The following is a 19469-nucleotide window of genomic DNA, read 5'->3' as shown; positions in this document are numbered from 1 at the left end:
CAGATATAGGAAACCTGATATATACACACAAACATAATTACTTTAGCAGATCAGTACTATCTTAATATAGTTTGCTTCAACTATTCAAATGTTGACATTAATCCAGACAGTTTTCCAGATAAAGAAAAAAAAAAGATAAAAAATAAATATTTTTGGATTTGAGGATTTGAGTTTGTGTAAATACAAACTGCACGTACTGTATGCACAACCTGTATGTACTGTATGTACAACCTGGATGTACTGATGGCTATTTCAGTATGACATTTCCAGTGAGAATTTATATTCGCATTTATTGATATTTATACTGTCAAAATGTTAGAAAACTGCTGACTGCTGAAAAAGGTTTCTAGAAAACAAATAACTTTTTTTTGTAATAAAATTTTGAAAGTATAACTGAAAAATTTTTTTAAATCTTTTTCAAAAAATTGCATTAAAATGCGTTTTTATGTACTATGTAATAACCGATAACATAAAATAACAGCTAAAGCTTTTTATAAAATTTTTTACTCATTCTACTGATAATCTCAAATGTTTTATTAGTATTGGATTTGAATGTTCCATAGCTTGATCGAACTGCATTTGTAAGGGGTATTTATCATATTGCATTGAAAGACTACAGTCTGCATACACTGATTGCTGTAAAACAAAAAAATAAAAAAAAATTTAGGTATTCTGATAACTGTTTATGAAAGATAAAAAACTTATAAAAAAGTATAAAAGGTTTCATAATGATTGATGACAAAAAAAAATAATAATAAATATTAATAAACAACCATTTTCTTTGATTCTGTGAGGATTCTTGCGTAGTTATCAACATTTCTTTCACAATATTTTAAAGGTTGCATACAAGTATCTTCAAAAGGTCTAGATAACTGGTTATAAAACAATTGAGATAACTTATCATCAAAGTTGACATCACTAATTATTGATGCTAGTTTACGTAAATACTGAGTGTAACCATGAAACTCGTTCTTCTCATAATATAGCCTCATTTCCAGATTGTTTTTTGAAAAAACGTTATTTGATGTTGTAAAACTGTTACTTTTTGTTGAAGGTACAGTTTCCACATCTTTAACTTTTTTTTTTGAACCATCTAAAATCGGGCATTGTTTTGAACAAATAGACTTTTTTCTTTTTCGTCTTTGTTTTAGTTTAACATCATTTTTATTGAGAACATTATTTGATAAATTGGTATCATAAACATGAGAAAATAAATTAGATGCAACTGTACCTGCGCAATTTTTAACTTTTATAGTCATGTTAATATTTTGATCAAGACAAAATCCTTTATTTAAAGCACTTTTTTCTGCATGTTGTGGACAATTACCAAAACTTATTTTCTAAAGTATAAACAAAAGATAAAAATTAAAAAAGACAATTTTTCACAATGCATTCGGTAAATATGTTTACATAAGTAGTAACTTAAAGATGATTTAAAAAAACCTTTTTTAAATATTTTTTTATAAAAAATTAACTATACAATTATTTATTTATACTTTGAATTACAGTTAAATAATTTATAAAATATAAAATTTTATAAACAATACAAAAAATTTTCTTGGAAACGTCAACTTTACCGGTTTTAGGAGTGAAGAAAAAGACAAACATTCTACATCGTCCGGTTGAAAGCCATCTGTATTAATATATGAGAACTCTCTTTTTAAACGGTTTATTGTTTGCGAATCCAAATTAATACTATTCTCTGCATCTACATTTGGAATTTTCAAATCATATTTTTCGGTTTGTGCGATGCGACTTTGGTGTGTAAAAAAATTTCCAGGAATCGGAAGGAATGACGAACTTGATGCATTTATTGAAGGCAGTGAAGCAAACATATGAATTTGGTCTTGTAAAAAGGGTTGCTGGAAAGGCCATAAATTTGTTGCATTTAAATATTTATAATCGCTGGAAATTGAATGTGGAAAATATGGAGATTGCAACATTCCCATAAATGTATTTTCGGGTGGATAACTAAGTGCATTGTTGTATTGCTCAAAATGATTTATTAAAAAAGGCATTTGAGGGTTTTGAAACATTCGTCAAAATTATCGAATTATTTGATAAATGCAGTAACACTAAAAAGAGTCATTGAAAATGTTCACACACCTGAAGCATATTTTTATATTAGGGACAGGTATAAGTTATGTCAAAAAAATAGAGAAAGTAAGGGGTTTGAAGATATTAAGATAAATAAAACAGATTTGCCATAACCTGGCACGTCATATTGATAGTTCTCCAGTTAAAAATAGTTTTGTTAAAAAAGATATATTTAGCTCATTCTAAACATGTCTGTGAAAGGAGGGGCGAATAAAATCCTAAAAATCAAAAAGTTATTGATGTGGTAGTTCATAATTCTAAAAAGTATACCTTTTATTCTCGCTTCATTGTAACTACAATGTTTTTAATAAAAATTTATTTAATAGAGTAAAATGACGAAGATCTCCTATGAGTCATGTGAACATTATGTCTTTTCAAATGCAAAACTTTTCTTGATTTTTCTTTAACAATATTTTTCTAAAATTGGAATTTTTAAATAAAAAAGAACTATTTATTCTTAACTTTTTCAGCTTTTTTCTATTTAACGAAACTGAAGTAGGTATTTTTGCAGTTTCTACTTCCAAAAAAATTCCTTAAATGTCTTCTTGAGGTATGATTTTTTTTTCAACTATTTTTATTTGAGCGCGTTTTTATTAACTTACCTTCACCTTTCTTAGCATTACAAATTAATTAATATATAAGCGACAGTAAGCGACAGTATTTTTTACATTATAAATAGGAAGTTAAAGCTCAAAGCTCAAAGTAGACAATTAAGAATTTATATAATTATTGATGCAATTATTAAAATCCGATATGCAAAGTCAACCCATTTCTAAAAGAGTTTTTAGTTTTAGAATCGATTTAAAAAATGTTGTACTTTTAATATTTATAATATAATATTTTTTGTTGTTTTTGTTGTTAATTCACCTCCCCAAGACCCAGAAGGCCACTACAGACGATCAGGCTACTTAATTGTGTTTATAACCCTCTCTCAACTCTATAACTCCGAAACACGAAACTTGACGAACAAGGCCGCTGCGCGGAGAAACAAATTTACCAGCGATATGATAAAAATGTAAAGTTCTTGAGAAAATAAAATTACAGATTTGACCTTGCAGGTTTGACAAAATGTTTATAAAAATTTAAATACAGAAAAGAAATCTGTACAACAACTTTTATTTAGGACGGGTAGATTAAAGAAAAAAAATGCAAAAAAAAGGTTAAATAAGTCTGTAAGTAGATTAACAAATAAGTAAATTTTAAAAATTTCACTATAAAATTAATTTTTAATTAAAAAAAAATATTTAATTTAGTATTTAATTTAGTTTAGCGTTTAAGAATACATACAATGTACACAGAGCCGTCCCAAAGAAATTTTAATGGGGAAGGGGGGGGGGTAATGTATCTGTTTTGCCGACATAAGTCAAAAAGTAAAAATATTTTTACCAACTAACTTATCGAAAGAAAAAAAAGACCTTGTTGGTTGACATTTACCGAGTGCCAACAACAGATCCAGTTTTGCCGACTCCATTGTCCAATTTGCCGATATAAAATTCGTAAGGTCGCTAGACGCCCTCTACGCCCCCGCTCCTCGTGACGGCTCTGAATGTACAAATATACAAGAAAATCAACGGTATAGAAAGAAGGCAATAGATGACCTTATTGCTAAAACTTTGTTAAAACGTTTTTTACAAAATCGTAACATACATTGCCTGTCAATTAAAAGTTATCAATTAGACTAAATCAATGCTAAGATTTACATAGACTTATAAAAGTTTTTTTCCAATGTGTGGTTTTTGTACACCATATGAGCAAAGTCACACAGTTGTAACGAAAATTACAAATGCGATAAAGCAACAAAATATGTTAGATATTAAGAAACATTATGAAAAAGATTGATCTGAAAGTGTGTATAAAATACACACTTTCAGATCAATCGAAGCCAAATCTTAATACACCTATCCAATCGGAAAAAACGTGTAGAAGTATTGAGGTCTGGATCCAAATTGTGTGGGTAAACTTTTACGTACAAAGGATTTTTAAGCAAACATTGAGCTTTCCTTTTGTTTAAATCATTTATCCTTAGATACACTTATATCGGATTTAGATTTAATTAATAAAATGAAAGTTTATGAGTTAAAGCAGTATTTAAGACTTCGAAATTTGCGTGTTTCTGGAACAAAGATGGAATTGGTTGCTCGTGTATTTTCTGCAATGGAAAACTTTATTGAGCCTGTACTAACTGCTACCGAGGCAGTCGGAAAACTTAAAGATAAATATCAAAAAAAACTTTCAATTAACAATGTTAAATGCAGTGATCCGTTTATCTTATTAGATGGTTGGTTACCTGAAGAGGGCAGTATTAAACAATGGCCAATGGTTTTGTATCCAGATATTTCTAACTATTTGATGCTTAACCCATCTAAGTTAGGCAGCAATGACTTAAATAATTATAAAAGTTCGAAAGCTTTAAGTTTTTATAAAACTGGCTGGCTTCAAAGTCTCTCATATCACTGTATAAGTGAGGAAAGTCCATGTTGTGCAAAAAAAGGTAAATGCAGACATTCACAACGTATTAATGTCACAAGCCATAAACTGTGCTTGATTATAGAAAAAGAAAATGCAAAAATCCGATCTTTTTACTGTACGTGTATGACAGGAATGAGCCAAACAAACCATGTTGCTGCAGCAATGTTTAGAATTGAAGCTGCTGTAAGAATGGACTTAACAAATCCGGCTTGCACAATGGTTTCAAATCAATGGCTTCCAAATCAAAAAGACATTTTATCTGTTAAAATTAAAAGTCTAGATTTTAGCAGAGAAAATTTTTCTCAATATTTAAAAAAAAAAAGACCATTTGTAGACAGTTTGTATAAGAAATTTAATCCAATTTTTTATTATTCTACTAAACTGGAACAGAATGCTGGTAACTGTTTTTATGAAAATTTAAAAATCAATTATAAAGGAGTAGTAATGCATGATTTGTTATTTTTAGATATTTTTTTGGTGGTAGTCCTGATCGTATTGCTACTTGTTTGTGTTATTCACCTGCATGTCTTGAAGTTAAATGCCCATTTTCTATAAATTACTTTCCTCCACTTGATCCGATATTTGATTAAAAATGATGTTGGTATTTCTTTAAACAAAAATCATCCATATTATATGCAATGCCTTTTACTAATGGCTGTTACAAGGCACCATCACTCATACTTTATGGTGTGGACACCTCATGGAAATTTTATTAAACATATAAAATTTGACAATAACAAATGGGAAGAAATAAAGTGTAAATTTATAGACTATTACTATAAATATTATTTGAGCACAACTTTTATTCAACAATAAGCTAGGTTGAATAATTAGAAATTGGATTAAACTTGTTATGCAAACTGCCTACAAGTGTTTATTCAACTTATAATCAACCAAACTTTATGGCTTGTGCCATTAATATGTTGTGAATGTTTGAAAGCGAGAATAGTTGGGAAAACCATTTGCCATTGTTTAATACTGTCCTCTTTAGGTAACCAACCATCTAATAAGATAGCTGATCACTGCATCTAACATTGTTAATTAAAATACTTTTTGATGTTTATCATTAAGTTCTTTGACTTCCTCAGTACCATTTAGTACAAGCTTAATAAAGATTTCCACTGTTACAATATATGGCAGTTTGTTTCTTATTTAATAAGGAAAAATAAATATGGCTACATTTCTAGAAATTTCTGTTTTTTTCTATTCAAATTCTGATTCGGGCTGCCTTAGCTCTCTTAATTTGCGTTTCAGCCCCCTCCTCCTCCCCGACGATAAAAGTGACAACTATGTCATAATTATATGACTGTTCCTTTTTTAATATTAATCCTGAGATAGTCCAATATCAGCCCCGGCATTTCGAGAACGAACGTGCGGGCAATTAACGCCCCCTTATTGTAGCAATCGTCCTCTCCTTCTACCATTCGTCCTCTGTATCGAGTAAATTTTGTTGTATAGATCAAGCAATATATTTATTTGCTATTATAAATTGCCTCTTTTTTGAAAAATGATTTACCCCACCCACCCACCCCAACCCACCTCCTCCACTAAAATATTTTACGATACGGGCCTCTATGGTTCGTTAGTTATAACTGTTTAAAGGAGGAGTTACGGCATAATAAAATTACGGCTAATTTTTACCTATGAACTGGTAAGCATGATATATCGTTAGGAAAGTAATTCAACGCGAAGTAACTTTTTTCTTAGTTCGTTACGTATATTATTAGTGCTGGATCAGAAAGGGGCTAGGGAAGCGAAACTTGTTGCTCTTAAGTTTGGCCAGGGAGGCCAAGTTTTTACGTCTTTTTTGTTCCCAGGCTTCAATCATTGCAGTTTTTTGTAAAGTATCTTTATTTGGCACTTTAATGACATATTCATACACCCTTCCCTCCATATGGTTTTAATATTATTAAAACTTGAAACAGTAAGTTTTGTTTCTAGAAATAAGTTAACATTAATATTAATTTATTTAGAATAAATTTTTGTGCTGTTTTTCCATTCACGCTCGCAAACTTTATCACTATTTTTTTGTGCTGTTTAACTTTTATAACCTTAGCAGGCCATGAATGTGGGCTGCGATCACCTTTTACTAATTAGCAAGTGAACGTGAACTGCCACCTCAATTTTTTGAGTTTACGTACATACACTTGATGAACATTACCCATCCACCACCACCACCACCACCTCCACCCAACCCCCCAACCCCACTCTACGTACGCAATTTACTCTGATTAGGATAATTTCCGCCTACCCCCTTGCCGAGTACGTAATATTATATGTACGACCCCTAAACATGGTTGTTCTAAATACCTCTAAAATGGACACCTAGGAGATCATGAACACTTAAATAACTTATAAACATTTTAAATTATCAAATATAACGGTGGCTTAACGGGTGATGCGGAAGTTATTGGACAAAATATAAAACGTCAATAACTTATTTATAAATAAAAAAACAAACTACTATTATATTTTTTTTAAATAAAGCATTTATCTTTTAATAAAAATATATTATTTTTTATATGAAAAAACACCACCATCTGCAATTGATCTCAATTTTGCTCTGACGCCTTTCATATGCGACTGTAAAAAGTTTAAATCAATTTCTTGTAATTTTAGTTTAATGCGATCAATCAAAACTTGCTCTGTTGAAGCTGGCAAATCTCCCTCGTAAACCTGCTGTGCCAAATGTCCCCAAAAATTTTTAATTGGTCGTGCTTGAGGCACATTTGGATTCTTTATCAACGTAATAGACATATTGGTCCATCCAATTTAGAGAATCTTTAGAATAATGAGAACTTGCTAAATCTGGCCAAAATAAATAGTTAAAGTCTCCATGATACTTGTGAATAAATGGAAGAAGTCGTTTTTCTAAACATTCATTAATATAGATTGATGAATTGATCGCTACAGTCTTGTAAGTGCGAAACAATGGCTCGGACATACCACGGTCAGATATGGCTATCCACATTTATAAGTTTTTTGGAATTTTCTCTTTTCCTATAAAACGAACACTTTCTGGGCATGTCTTTTTGTTGTTTGTGTAGTATCCAGAATTTCCAGGCATGTTGTCCCCTGCAAAACAAAAGTATTTTTCGTCATCGATGACTAGAAGCGATTTTGTGTTATAGAGTTGGTTAACTAGTTTCCTGCTTCTTTTCTTTGCCTTTATTTGTTGTTCTATAGTGTATTTTGGAGTCTTTTCACGTTTTCTATATTTAATATTAATTTTTTTCAACTGACGACCAATTGTCGATTGATTTACACCGAATTTAATACCTATTTTTCTTTGACTGACCCCTTTTCGATTGTTGACAAGTCTCGTTAATTCGGCTTTCTTTTCTCTAGTCCAGGATGTCGAACGACCAGGGTGCTTTCTATCAGAAAGCGATTGAACAGTTTCAAGTCATTTTAGGTTATCATACATTGTACTTCGAGCAAATCCTTCCTTTTCAAAATGATTTACGACTTTTTTTTTTATATTAGGTTTATTTACAAAAAACATTCTCGTTCAGCTGCATTTAACCTCATTTTAAATAATTGTGTTTGAAATAATAAAGTTTATATTTTATAGAACGTTTATGCCTTCGCATAAAACCACAAAAACTAATTATTATGCTCAAATAATGAAATTTGGATTTGTCCGATAACTTCCGCATCACCCGTTATCTAATAAAAACGCGGACGCGCGTAATAAAAATAAACAAAATTTAAGATTTTAGCAACTAAATAAAAACCGTTACTACCAATGTTAAGCCTGCTCTGAAAAGGCAGAGGAAGGAGAGGGATTTCTGACCCTAGACTTGCTGGGGGTAAAAAACGCATACTAAACATATTAGTCTTTTTTTTCGGAAAATATACAAATACAAGAATGTAATGTTCATGAAGGTTTGACAAAAGATCAATGTATTTGTAATCTTCTTTTCAATCTTTACTGTTTTCCAAGTTCTTAAAAAAAAATTCTGGAAAAAGAGAAAAGTGAAAAGTTTTATTAAAAAGGGAAAGTAAAAATAAGAAAAAATGGAACCCATGCGACAGTTATTGTGTATGTTCGATGGATTTTGTGGATGGAACACCTACCATTGCTAACATAAAGCCAAGAAGGAGTTTAAAAAAACTTTGTACAAAATAGAACTTTTTAGTTTTGAAGGTAGCACAGATTCCTGTGGTAACACATTATACTTTGTATACTATTATTTAACAACGTTAATGTTTTATATTTCCATCTCTTGAATTATTGACCAATACAGGTTTCAAGTTACAGAATACAGCACAAACCCTCAAAATATCATCAACATGACGCAACATATTTAGAGGAAAAACATTCTTTAAAATTCTATACGTTTTCATTCTATTAATGACTCGTTCAACGTGTATTCTTAAGTTAGCTAACTTTTTAGTTCTTTTACATTCAGATGCAATCATTTGACTTTTGAAACGAGCACCTGGAGAAATTATCAAAATACAAAACCTTAAAAAAAGTTCTTAGTGAATTTGAAATCCACAATCTGCCATGACTTCATCGTCACGCTCTAACAAGTCATGACTTTATCGTCACACTCTAGCATCGTCACGCTCTAACAAAGCCACTGTCTTTTGTAATAAAATTATCTGAACATCTTCCGCCATAACAATCAGGTAAAAAAGTGTTTATAATCAGACTAAGTTGAAGCTCGTGCTAAAAGAGACTTAGGTTGTTCAATAAAAACTTCAGCACAATCATTAATCACACAACACTTGTAATATCCTGCATTCTTAAATACTCTAGGCAAATTTTCTCTGATGGTTTCACGTGGAAGCCATACAATAAGAGCACTATCTAACACGTTGCTTATAGGTTTAATCCATGTGGTAAATGTGTTAGAATAAGTATCATTCTGCAAGGTCTTCATTTAGAATACCAAGACAAAGTCGCACAAGTGTTTAAAAAAATTCGTCACAATGAGAAAGTTTTCTATATTTAGTTGACTGAAATCTGTGCTTTAATTTGCTAGTATTCTGAACATGCTTTGGTCCTCGCCAGTAACTAAGCTTTTGAAGAAATGATGTAATAAGAAAATGGCATTAAATAAAGCTATTGTATATATTGTAAATATTCCTGCATAAAAGTTCATTTTTTTGTCTGTTTTAACTTTGTTGCATGAAAAAATCAATAATTTCTTAAGGCCTGTTTATATGGACAAGGGCTAGCCCGTTTGCCGAGCTAGCCCGGAAAACGAGCCAGTTTTAAAATTGCGTTTATATGAATTTTTACCAAAAAATTAAAAATTGATATCGAGGTCAGTCTTGCTTTTTCTAGCAGGGCTAGCCTCTTTATCGGTAAAGTAGTAACTTTAAAGATGGCGGCTATCGACAAAAAAACACATTGCATTTTAACAATATGTTTAACTGATGTTATAACACAAATAATGCTTCTTAAAAGCCTAATAGTGTTATATAAGCTTCACAAATTTAAATTTGATAATTTTTTAAATATTAATCTCTTACAAAAACAATCAAAATCACTTCAAAAGATGAAAAAAGTAAGAGAGGCGCCTTAAAAGAAAAAATCGTAGTTGCGGGTTTAAAACTGGAAGAACTGATTTATGGTGGGATAATATAATAACTGGTGTAGCTCCCATTGATGTATGGAAAACAAATTTTAGGCTTTCACGGTTTCTTTTCATGAATATGGTTTCAGAGTTAAGCCTGTATTTATCTCCTGACCTTTTTTTGCCTAACTCTAGAGCTCTATCAGCAGATAAAAAAGTAGCTATTACTTTATATTACTTAAAAGATACTGGATCTTTGAGAGTGACTGCAAATACTTTTGGAATTGCAGTATGCACTGCTTCTGTCGTTATAATTTCAGTTTATAAGGCAATATCAAAGTATCTTGGGCCAAAGTATCTATTTCTTCTAAGAAATTAAACTAAAATGCGAAATAAAGTTTCAGAGTTTGAAAGTAAATTTGGAATGACACAAGCCTTTGGATGCATCGATGGCACCCATATCCCTATTCGTCGTCCATTAACTAACTCACAAGACTTTTTTTGCTATAAGCAATACTTTTTTCTTAGTGTTCAAGCTGCATGTGATAATAAAGACTATTTTATGGATGTTGAGTGCATGTGGCCAGGAAATGTACATGATGCTAAAGTGTTTGCAAACTCATCAATAAATATGAAGTTAAGAAATGTTATTCTTCCTCAAACGTTTCAAAAACCAACAAAAAATGCAGATAAGATACCTAATTATCTTATTGGTGATCCAGCCTATCCATTACTACCATTCTGTATGAAAGAATATGAACATTGTTCAAATAATGAAGAGGTAATTTTTAACAACATGCTTAGAGCAGCACGAAACCCTATTGAGTGCGTTTTTGGTCGCCTTAAAGCTAGATGGGGTTTTTTAACAAGAAAGGTTGACCTTAAACTAGAGGCTGTTCCTACTGTTATTTATACTTGTTTTGTATTGCATAACATATGTGAAAAAACAAATTCTTATGTTGACGACGACCTAGCCAAATCACAAACAGATCTCATTAAAAAAAACGAAAAAGAATACAAAAATGTACCAAACCCAAAATATTCTATAAATGAAGCTGAAGGATTAGCTATCCGAAGAACACATGTATATGTATATATATATATATATATATATATATATATATATATATATATATATATATATATATATATATATATATATATATATATATATATATATATATATATATATATAATAATAATAATAATAATGATAATAATAATGATAATAATAATAATAATAATAATAATAATAACAATAATAATAATAATAATAAACATCTTGAACATTATATTTATAAAGACTCTTCATAAAATTATTTGTTTTTATTTTTTCTCAATATTTTCGAAAGTGTTTTTATCTAGACCAGTATTTGTTGATAACACTAAGGGACTAAGTTGCATTTGTGAATATACGTTTGGTGAATGTTGATAGAACTGATTTTAGTTTGATGATTGGTGTTCATACTATCATAGCTTGTGCTAAAAGCTCAATAGAACGACTTATGCCATTTCCCAGGTTAGTCATTGATTTACTTACAGTGTTAATACTTTCTGTGAAGCACTTTGTCGATTCTTGCATTACTTCTGCCATTTCTTTTCTAAATTGAGTATCGTCTCTAGCTTCTTTAAGCAGTAGTTGGTCGCATTGGGCGGCGCCTAAATTTCGTTCCAAGTGCTTTCTTTTGTTGTCAATGAGTTGTGGTATACAGCTTTTTCTATTTTTAGGGTTATTAATACTATATGCGTTAACACTGTTGTTGACTAACTCTACCTCTTCTGATAAGTCTTGATCAGTTGAAAAATTAGTTACTTCGGTTTCAATAAAATCATCCCCTTTAACATCAAATATAAGTGGTTCAATATTGGCTGAACACCCCACAAGAAGATGAGTTGGTCGTAAAACTCAAATATAGTTTTACCACTTTCACTTCGACTTTCACTCACAACTGCTTTTGAAAACTTTTTTCAAATTTCCTTCAATTTTTCTTGAACTCGTTTAATTCCTCGTTTTATTACTTCTATTGAGTCCTTTTCATTTAAAGTTTCGATGGCAACAGGCCCGAAATACAACTCTTCATCTTTATTATAGATCTCTGCCATAGATAAGCGAATTTCTCTATATAAACAAACTTTATCGGCATCAAAGTCAAGGTTTTTATAATTAACCAGCCCGTTTGCCGAGATCTCGGCAAAAAACAGTGAGATATCGCTATCCGGGCTAGTTCGTTTATTCATATAAACGCAAAATAAAATTAAATTAAAAAATTGGTGACGTCGATATCTCGGCAAACGGCTGTTTATATGGAAAGCGGGCTGGCTTGGCAAACGAGCCAGCTCGTTTTCCATATAAACAGCCCTTAGTTTGATTAACTTGTTTTGGGTTTAGTTGCTTCAAGGATATATTCAAGAAATTAACTTTTTTAACAATAGAATTAATCATAGACGTTTTAGAATTACATCCTTCACACACATTTAGCAATGACTGGGTAGCATATCAGGGGCGTGTACAGGAATTTTTTTAAGTAAGTTGCGATTTCAACCCCTCCCCCAAAATGTTAAATTTTAGCATCCCCCCTCCCCTTCCTTATTGACAAACGTATATATGAGGTAAGACGGCTTAGCAATCGCCCGATATTTTATCGCACATGATGCTAACCATTATCAAGCATCATCGCTTCGCACGCTATCTATTTTTAGAAGAAAATTATGATAACCATAGTCAACACCAACGCTTAACAGTTACACACGATCTATTCTTCGACGAAGCAAAAAAAATTCTTAAAGATCCCTGCTATCGCACTTTTTTAGATTTAGGAAGAGCACGCATGAAGTATTACACCCATCGACTTATTTAGGGAAAGCACGCAAGGAGTAAATGAGTCAACTTATTGGTTGATTTGTATACTACTCTTGATTTGGGATATTTGCGACACTATTCTTTATCTGTTGTTTGCGAAATTAGGCTTTTTTAATATATTTGACGCGATATGAACTTTATTTTTCGAAACTATAACTTCCGCCCCACTCCAAAAAAAGAAAGTTGAAAACCAAATTGTAAATAAAGTGCGGGCTATACTTACTGTACTGTTCAATGTCAAATAATGTTCTTACAAAGATGTGTTGCTATGAAAATAGCCGTTGAGCAAGGAGTTTTTTTTTTTTTAAGATAATATTTTTATATTTTTTATATATTATATTTTTATTATACATTTTTTTAATTATTTTATTTTATTATATTTTTAATAAAATTTTATTTAAAACACAGCCCACGATTATTTATAGTAAACTTTTTAATGACTTTTTCAACATCTATAGGTAACTCTGTGTGAATATTCATTAAAGCTAAACCATTTAGGCGGTCCTATACCATAGTGCTTCTTTTATAATCTTTTAGACGTCGAAGTGAAGAAAATGTTCGCTCACATTAACATGAAGTTAAGGGTAATGTAGCAAGTAACTTAAGACAAATTTTAATGTTTTCAAATCCAGGAAAATTTATTGCTTTTAATATTTCGGTAATATTAGACGGAAGCTCATTTTTAAAATTTAACCAATATACTTCCCACAGTTTAAGTCACCTAATAAAGCGAGTGGATTTGGTAAGTCTATTATATAAAATTCACTAAATAAAATATGACATGATCTTTCCAATTAGTATCACAAGAACACTGAACTTCTGCAATCATTTTTGAAGGAACTAAGACAAGTGCTTTATAACACTTTAAAGTTGTATTATTAAACCTTGCGTTTAACTCAGAACTCAGATGGTCTAACAAAGGAATAGGGATAACCAATTTAAAATAATGAGAGACAGATTCAAAAGGAGTATAGCTCTGTTTTTTGAAATAAAAGTTCTAGACTTTTCTTCTATAATATTTATCTTAGATGCAATTTTTAATGCTTGTTCATTAGGGGTATGACTAAAAAAAAAATTTAAGAATTTTTTATTCCCCATGTAACCATGAGTGGAGAAATTATATTTATAAACATAAAATATATTTTTTTTTATGTAAATTGTCAAAAAAGATCACCCCTCAAGCTGAAAATAATTTTTCCTATCTTTTTAGTGAGTTATAAATTAGAAATATAATAGAGAACCCAATCTTACTCAATATACGACTGTGATCACAAACATCATAAATTCTACAGATTTCTTTACGAGATAACTGAAACTTTTAATAACTGCAATTTTTGATTTGAACCCTGTTGGACCGCGCGGAAGTGCTTCAGCATTTTATAATTGGTTTTTTGTATATAACCGGAATTGTCTTCTTTAACTTTGTCAAACTGTTATCTTGTGTTTTGAACATTATGTCCAAAAATAGAGTTGCTTCAAACAAGAATAAGAAAGTTTGGGAATTAAATTTAGTAAGGTTTGAAAAAGCTAAAACTTCCAGAAAATGTACTACTGTTGTTAAAAGTATTAGTGAAATGAATAAGATGCCAACAGAACAGCGTATCATTGATCGATTTAAAAGTTTGTCATCAAATGTGAAAAGTAGAAAGGAGAGAATTGCAATTGTGGCTGAAGAAACTAAATTGCTATGGAGAAAGCTAAATATTCCTATTCAACAAGGGAAATCGGCAGCAGAAAGAAAAATAGAAAATGTATTGAAAAAACTTGACAAAGATAGTCGAAAACCCGGAACTCAAAATTTTACACGATTGTTTGACATAACCGATGAGAAAGGTGAATGGTTGTGTCAGGAAGATAAAGAATTTTATTGTCTTCAAAAGTCAACAAATGGAAGAGCTGGATATTGTACCACAATTAAAGATGCTGAAGGTATTCATCCAAGAAAATTAGTGTTGATAAAGAAACAAATGTCCATCAGTCAAGGACAAGATTTTTTTGAATCAGCTAGTGAAGGAGAACCTTCAGAAAGTGAAGAGCAGTGTTCCAGCAGTGATATTGAAGCTGAAGGTCCTTCATCATCATCTAAAAAACAAAAAACAAATTCAGCAGTAAATTTAGTGATTTCTGCTAAGATTAGTACCAAAAAAGCACATAAAGTCTGTAAAACTCTTTCAGAAAGTGGTATTTCTATTCATACTCCAACGCAAAGTGGTATCTACAAAGGTGTTATGAAAGAAGGAGAAAAGTTGAAAGCAAATTATATGGAAAACCTAAAAAATGAAAAGTGGTCTTTGCATTTTGATGGAAAACAAATAAAGAAAATGGAACATCAAGTAGTTGTTTTGAAAAATGAAAATAGAGAGGTTAGGCTTGCTGTTCTGGAAATGATGAATGGAAAAAGTGAAACAATATATAATGGGATAAAGCATGTGCTAGATGAGTATGAGCTGTGGCCAGCCATAAAAATGATTGTATCTGACACAACATCTACAAACACAAGATTAAGAAATGGTGTAGTTACACGGTTACAGAAACATTTTAAAACCATTGGACTAGAAAAGCCTGTTTTTATTGGATGCCAACACCATATTCTAGATACTCTTTTGAAACATGTCATGAATGATCTTTTTGAAGGATCGACAATGTCACCATATCTCCATTACCCTTTTGTGACAAGGTTGCAGCAAGATTACAAGAACTTGAAGCTATTTTTTAGTAATATTGGAAATCCTTTGACGAAAGTGAAGCGAACTCGCTGGAGAGATGACATGGATTTCCTGAATCACTTAATAGCATGTTATAGAAAGTTTAAAAGCACAGGTAACTTTCCAAAAGTTAATTTCAAATCACTTCCTGCTATAAGCAATGCAAGGTGGAATTCGAGAGCCATTTTTATTCTACTTGCTTACATTTTAGTACCAGAATACCAAGAATCAGAATCAGCTCAAGCAGCATGTGACTTCATCTGTGGTTCATGGGGTGATATATGGTTTGGGGGTCACTACTTCAATCCTGCAGACTTTGTTAATCTATTAGAAGCATGCAATGAGCATCCTAAAGCATTGAAATCATTGAAAAGGTTTTGGTCCACTGAGCCAACACCAATACCAACACAACGTTCAAATATATGTGCATAACGTGCTGTGAAAGTGATGCAAGACTTAATGCCATTATGCCATAGCATAGAAAAACTAAATATTAAATACTTATTGTCAAATACACAGCAGACAAATTTTAATTATACATGTTTATTGGTTTCTATAAAGTAGTGGAAGATGTGTTGCAAAACTACATTTTTTTTAAAAAATTTACAAATATTTTTTAATTGGGGGGTGAACTTTTTTGACATATAGTAAAAATGCTTGTTATTTTTCTGATTTTTGCACAAAATCTCCACTAAATTTAGTATGGGGATATAGGGTTGCAAAATTGTCATATCCCTATTGTTCATAGCATATATATGTTGGTGTTCATCAACTATATTTCTAAGAGAAGACACAACTTCTTTTAATGCCTGGATAAGATTCAAACCATTATAAATATCCTTGCTTTTTACCTGCAACAATCGTGTAATTGGAAGAGTTATATCAAAAACATTTCTTGTTATACAAAGTGCAACAATAAAATCAAAACCTGTTATTAACTTCGGTAAAGAGGAAGCAGAAGTAGATACTGTATGATTAAATGTTTTAGATGTAGTAGATGCTGTATGATTAAATGTTGATGTTTAAGGATATTTCTTAAAGACCGGAGACCACAGGTATAAAAAGCTCTTGAAAAGTATCCATGCCATGTACTTTATCAATCCAACGTGTTCTACAAACATCTTTTAACTTTTTTTTGGAAGCTAATGAAGTAATTTTATCAATATGCTCTTCTAATTTTTGTTGACTGGTTGGAGAAAGATTAAAAAAGTATGATACCTCTTTTACATGAGTTAAAAGGTTCCTGATAGACTGCACATTGTATGATACACAAATAGCTACATTAAGCTGTAACAATGAGTAAAAATAGCTTTTTCATTGAAATTTAAAATATGAGCAGACAACTTTTTAGTATGTCCAACGATTGCTCGAGCACCATCATAAGATTGTCCTCTACAATTTATAATATCCAAGGAAAGAACAGACATACTTTTTAATAAAACTCTAAATAAACCTTCGCCAGTAACACCATTTAAACAATGTATAAATTTAACAAATTCTTCCTTTATGTCTAAATTAGAATCAACAAATCTAATAACCAAAGAAAGTTGCTCTTTATTTGAACTGTCTGAAGCTTCATCAGCAATATTAGAAAAATATTGAGACTTTTTGATTTCTTCTATTATTTTGTCGGTAACTACTTCTCCGCAACAATTTATCAGCTCATTTTGAGATGTATTTGATATATAAGATGCATTTTTTTGATGATACTTTAAATGATCTTCAAGAATTTTATCGCCAGCTTTGATACGAAAATGAAGCAGTTTGATGAAATTTCCTGCAGATTCGCTTCTACCAGAATGAAATTTTGAATTATCTCAATAACCTCTTAAAGGAAGACCAAGGGGCCCACATAGAATAATTGTTTTAATAATTGGTAACAACAATCTACGATTTTCAGAAATCTGTGATTGAGTTATTTTTTGAGAGGTTATATCAATTGGCTATGTTTTAAAAGACCAAAATGATGATAAAGAAAACAAAACTTCAGCAGTTTTAACAAGCAATCCTTTGTTTCTGCAGGTTAGATTATTATTTTTTCCAAATACAGGTTTCTTAAAGTGAGCAGAAGCATCGTTCCATTAGTTGAATGGTTTACTGAACAGCCTTTCTACTATAGTAAAAACTGTGACCAAAAGGAAACATGGCAAACAGAAAGCACTATAAAATATCTTTGAATAAGTAAGCCATGGAAATTTATCTATCCATGCAAGTTGAAAGCTACGTCCATTTGAATTTTTAGGAAAAGTAAATGTTTTACAAGGTACAAACACAGATTGAACTAAATGTTGAACTTCAGAATTACTTAAAGTTTTAGCAACACTGGAATAACTAGCATAATTAGAAACCAAATAACCAATATCATAATTATAGGATGGGATAGAAAATGGTATACATTGAGTTACTTTACTAAAACTAGGTATTGGTAATTGCTTGCAAAGATGCGAAGATTTAGTTTTTAAATTAGATTCCATAACGTCATCATGATCTTTGTATTTGCTATAAAAAGTAATTTTAGTTACATCCTGCTACTTTCATTAGAAGCTTTACGTTTCAAATTGTTTTTTAGTACTAATGGAACATAATGAAAAGGTATTGAAATAACATAATGAAAAGGTATTGAACGTATTGAAAAGGGACAGAAAAAAAGAAAAGAAAGCTTAACAATAAAAAAAAACACTGAAACAAAATAAATATTTCTACCTTAAATAAATGAAATTGCCACAATGTTTTTCTGAAAAAGTCTTTAGTAAAAAGGTGTCTAAACCTCTAATATTTTCTACAACATTCATATTTGGGTGTTTGTCTTTAAAACAAGTAATATTTTTTTCCAATCTTTCTTTCCAATGGACTAACTACGATTGGCATTATGTTTGGAGAGCTATTTGAACTTGAGAATTAGTCGACATTTTAAGCAAATAATTAAACTGTCTAAATTTTATGTTTAAGAAATGTTTAATAAATACATACCAAACAGGCTGTATGTATTAAGGGAAGTCCGAATTTAATTTTTAATGTTTAAAACCTTTTCTTTCTTTTTATATTGTTCAAAATACAAGTAATTAAAAAGATACACAGCTTTGTATAAAGTAATTGTGGATTTCCATTGATATATTTTAATATATGTCTGCTGTTAATTATTGTCTTCTCCTCCTAATGATAAATGTCAATAGAACTTGACTAAAACTTTACTCAGGGTGTAATTTCTGTGTAATACTTTTCAAAATTAAAAAGTTCGATTTGGACGTTTATATAAACTCTTTCTTGGCTTAATGTTAGTAGAATTATATCCATATTTAAAGAAGGATCTGGATTAGCAATGGTAGGTGTTCCATCTACAAAATGCACCGAACAAACACGATCACTGTCGCATGGATTCCATTTTTTCTTATTTTTACCTTCTCTTTTTAATAAAATTTTCCATTTTTTTCTTTTTCTAGAATTTCTTAAAGAACTTGGAAGACAGTAAAGATTGAAAGGACGATTGCAACCACATTGTTCTTTTTTCAAACCTTCATGAACATTACATTTTTGTTTTTTCCACTTATAAAGTTTATAATGGCTATTCGAACACCCTTTTACTGCACAGTTACCTCTGTTACCCATCATGTTGAATTCAAAAGATGAGATAAATACAAATAAATACTAATTCAAATACAGATATTTAGGAAGTTTTTTCGACTTTTTACCCACACAATTAGAGTTCAGTCCCCACCGCGCAAAATGGTAGATTTATGTTGGATAGGTGTATTCACAGGATCTACATCAGAAATCTGGTACCGTCTTGATCAAAAACATGGAATGAAA

At 30.7% G+C, this 19469-nt stretch overlaps 3 protein-coding genes across 3 annotated transcripts; 1 reads left to right on the top strand and 2 right to left on the bottom strand.

Moving 5' to 3' along the window:
* Window positions 1-461: 461 nt before the first annotated feature.
* Window positions 462-2589, bottom strand: LOC105843161 (uncharacterized). Its single transcript, XM_065794774.1, has 4 exons — window positions 2368-2589; window positions 1578-2075; window positions 774-1340; window positions 462-636 (listed from the first exon to the last, which is right to left on the bottom strand). The coding sequence occupies exons 2-4, from the start codon at window positions 2034-2036 to the stop codon at window positions 508-510; spliced, it is 1155 nt and encodes a 384-aa protein (XP_065650846.1). The 5' UTR covers window positions 2037-2075; window positions 2368-2589; the 3' UTR covers window positions 462-507.
* A 7893-nt stretch (window positions 2590-10482) lies between these two features.
* LOC136079217 (uncharacterized) lies at window positions 10483-11529 on the top strand. Its single transcript, XM_065794940.1, has 2 exons — window positions 10483-11181; window positions 11401-11529. Exons 1-2 carry the CDS (start codon window positions 10483-10485, stop codon window positions 11527-11529), a joined length of 828 nt encoding a protein of 275 aa, XP_065651012.1.
* A 4793-nt stretch (window positions 11530-16322) lies between these two features.
* LOC136079216 (52 kDa repressor of the inhibitor of the protein kinase-like) lies at window positions 16323-19271 on the bottom strand. The gene is made up of 6 exons (XM_065794939.1): window positions 18880-19271; window positions 17934-18161; window positions 17024-17453; window positions 16706-16949; window positions 16514-16662; window positions 16323-16397 (listed from the first exon to the last, which is right to left on the bottom strand). Exons 1-6 carry the CDS (start codon window positions 19269-19271, stop codon window positions 16323-16325), a joined length of 1518 nt encoding a protein of 505 aa, XP_065651011.1.
* Window positions 19272-19469: the final 198 nt, after the last annotated feature.

Source organism: Hydra vulgaris, chromosome 04 (assembly GCF_038396675.1).
Source record: "Hydra vulgaris chromosome 04, alternate assembly HydraT2T_AEP".
NCBI lineage: Eukaryota > Metazoa > Cnidaria > Hydrozoa > Anthoathecata > Hydridae > Hydra > Hydra vulgaris.
This window is presented reverse-complemented; position numbering and strand designations above follow the sequence as displayed.

What these genes read in the sequence shown, in the direction of transcription:
- LOC105843161 (XM_065794774.1), bottom strand. Translation starts at nt 2,036, where the DNA reads ATGTTTCAAAACCCTCAAATGCCTTTTTTAATAAATCATTTTGAGCAA. An exon ending in TTTCTTCACTCCTAAAACCG is followed by an intron (nt 1,341 to 1,577) that starts GTAAAGTTGACG and finishes TTTATACTTTAG; the next exon opens with AAAATAAGTTTTGGTAATTG. An exon ending in TCACAGAATCAAAGAAAATG is followed by an intron (nt 637 to 773) that starts GTTGTTTATTAA and finishes TTTGTTTTACAG; the next exon opens with CAATCAGTGTATGCAGACTG.
- LOC136079217 (XM_065794940.1), top strand. Translation starts at nt 10,483, where the DNA reads ATGCGAAATAAAGTTTCAGAGTTTGAAAGTAAATTTGGAATGACACAA. An exon ending in TAGCTATCCGAAGAACACAT is followed by an intron (nt 11,182 to 11,400) that starts GTATATGTATAT and finishes ATATTTATAAAG; the next exon opens with ACTCTTCATAAAATTATTTG.
- LOC136079216 (XM_065794939.1), bottom strand. Translation starts at nt 19,271, where the DNA reads ATGATGGGTAACAGAGGTAACTGTGCAGTAAAAGGGTGTTCGAATAGC. An exon ending in ATGATGGTGCTCGAGCAATC is followed by an intron (nt 16,950 to 17,023) that starts GTTGGACATACT and finishes TCATTGTTACAG; the next exon opens with CTTAATGTAGCTATTTGTGT. An exon ending in CAATTACACGATTGTTGCAG is followed by an intron (nt 16,398 to 16,513) that starts GTAAAAAGCAAG and finishes TATGAACAATAG; the next exon opens with GGATATGACAATTTTGCAAC.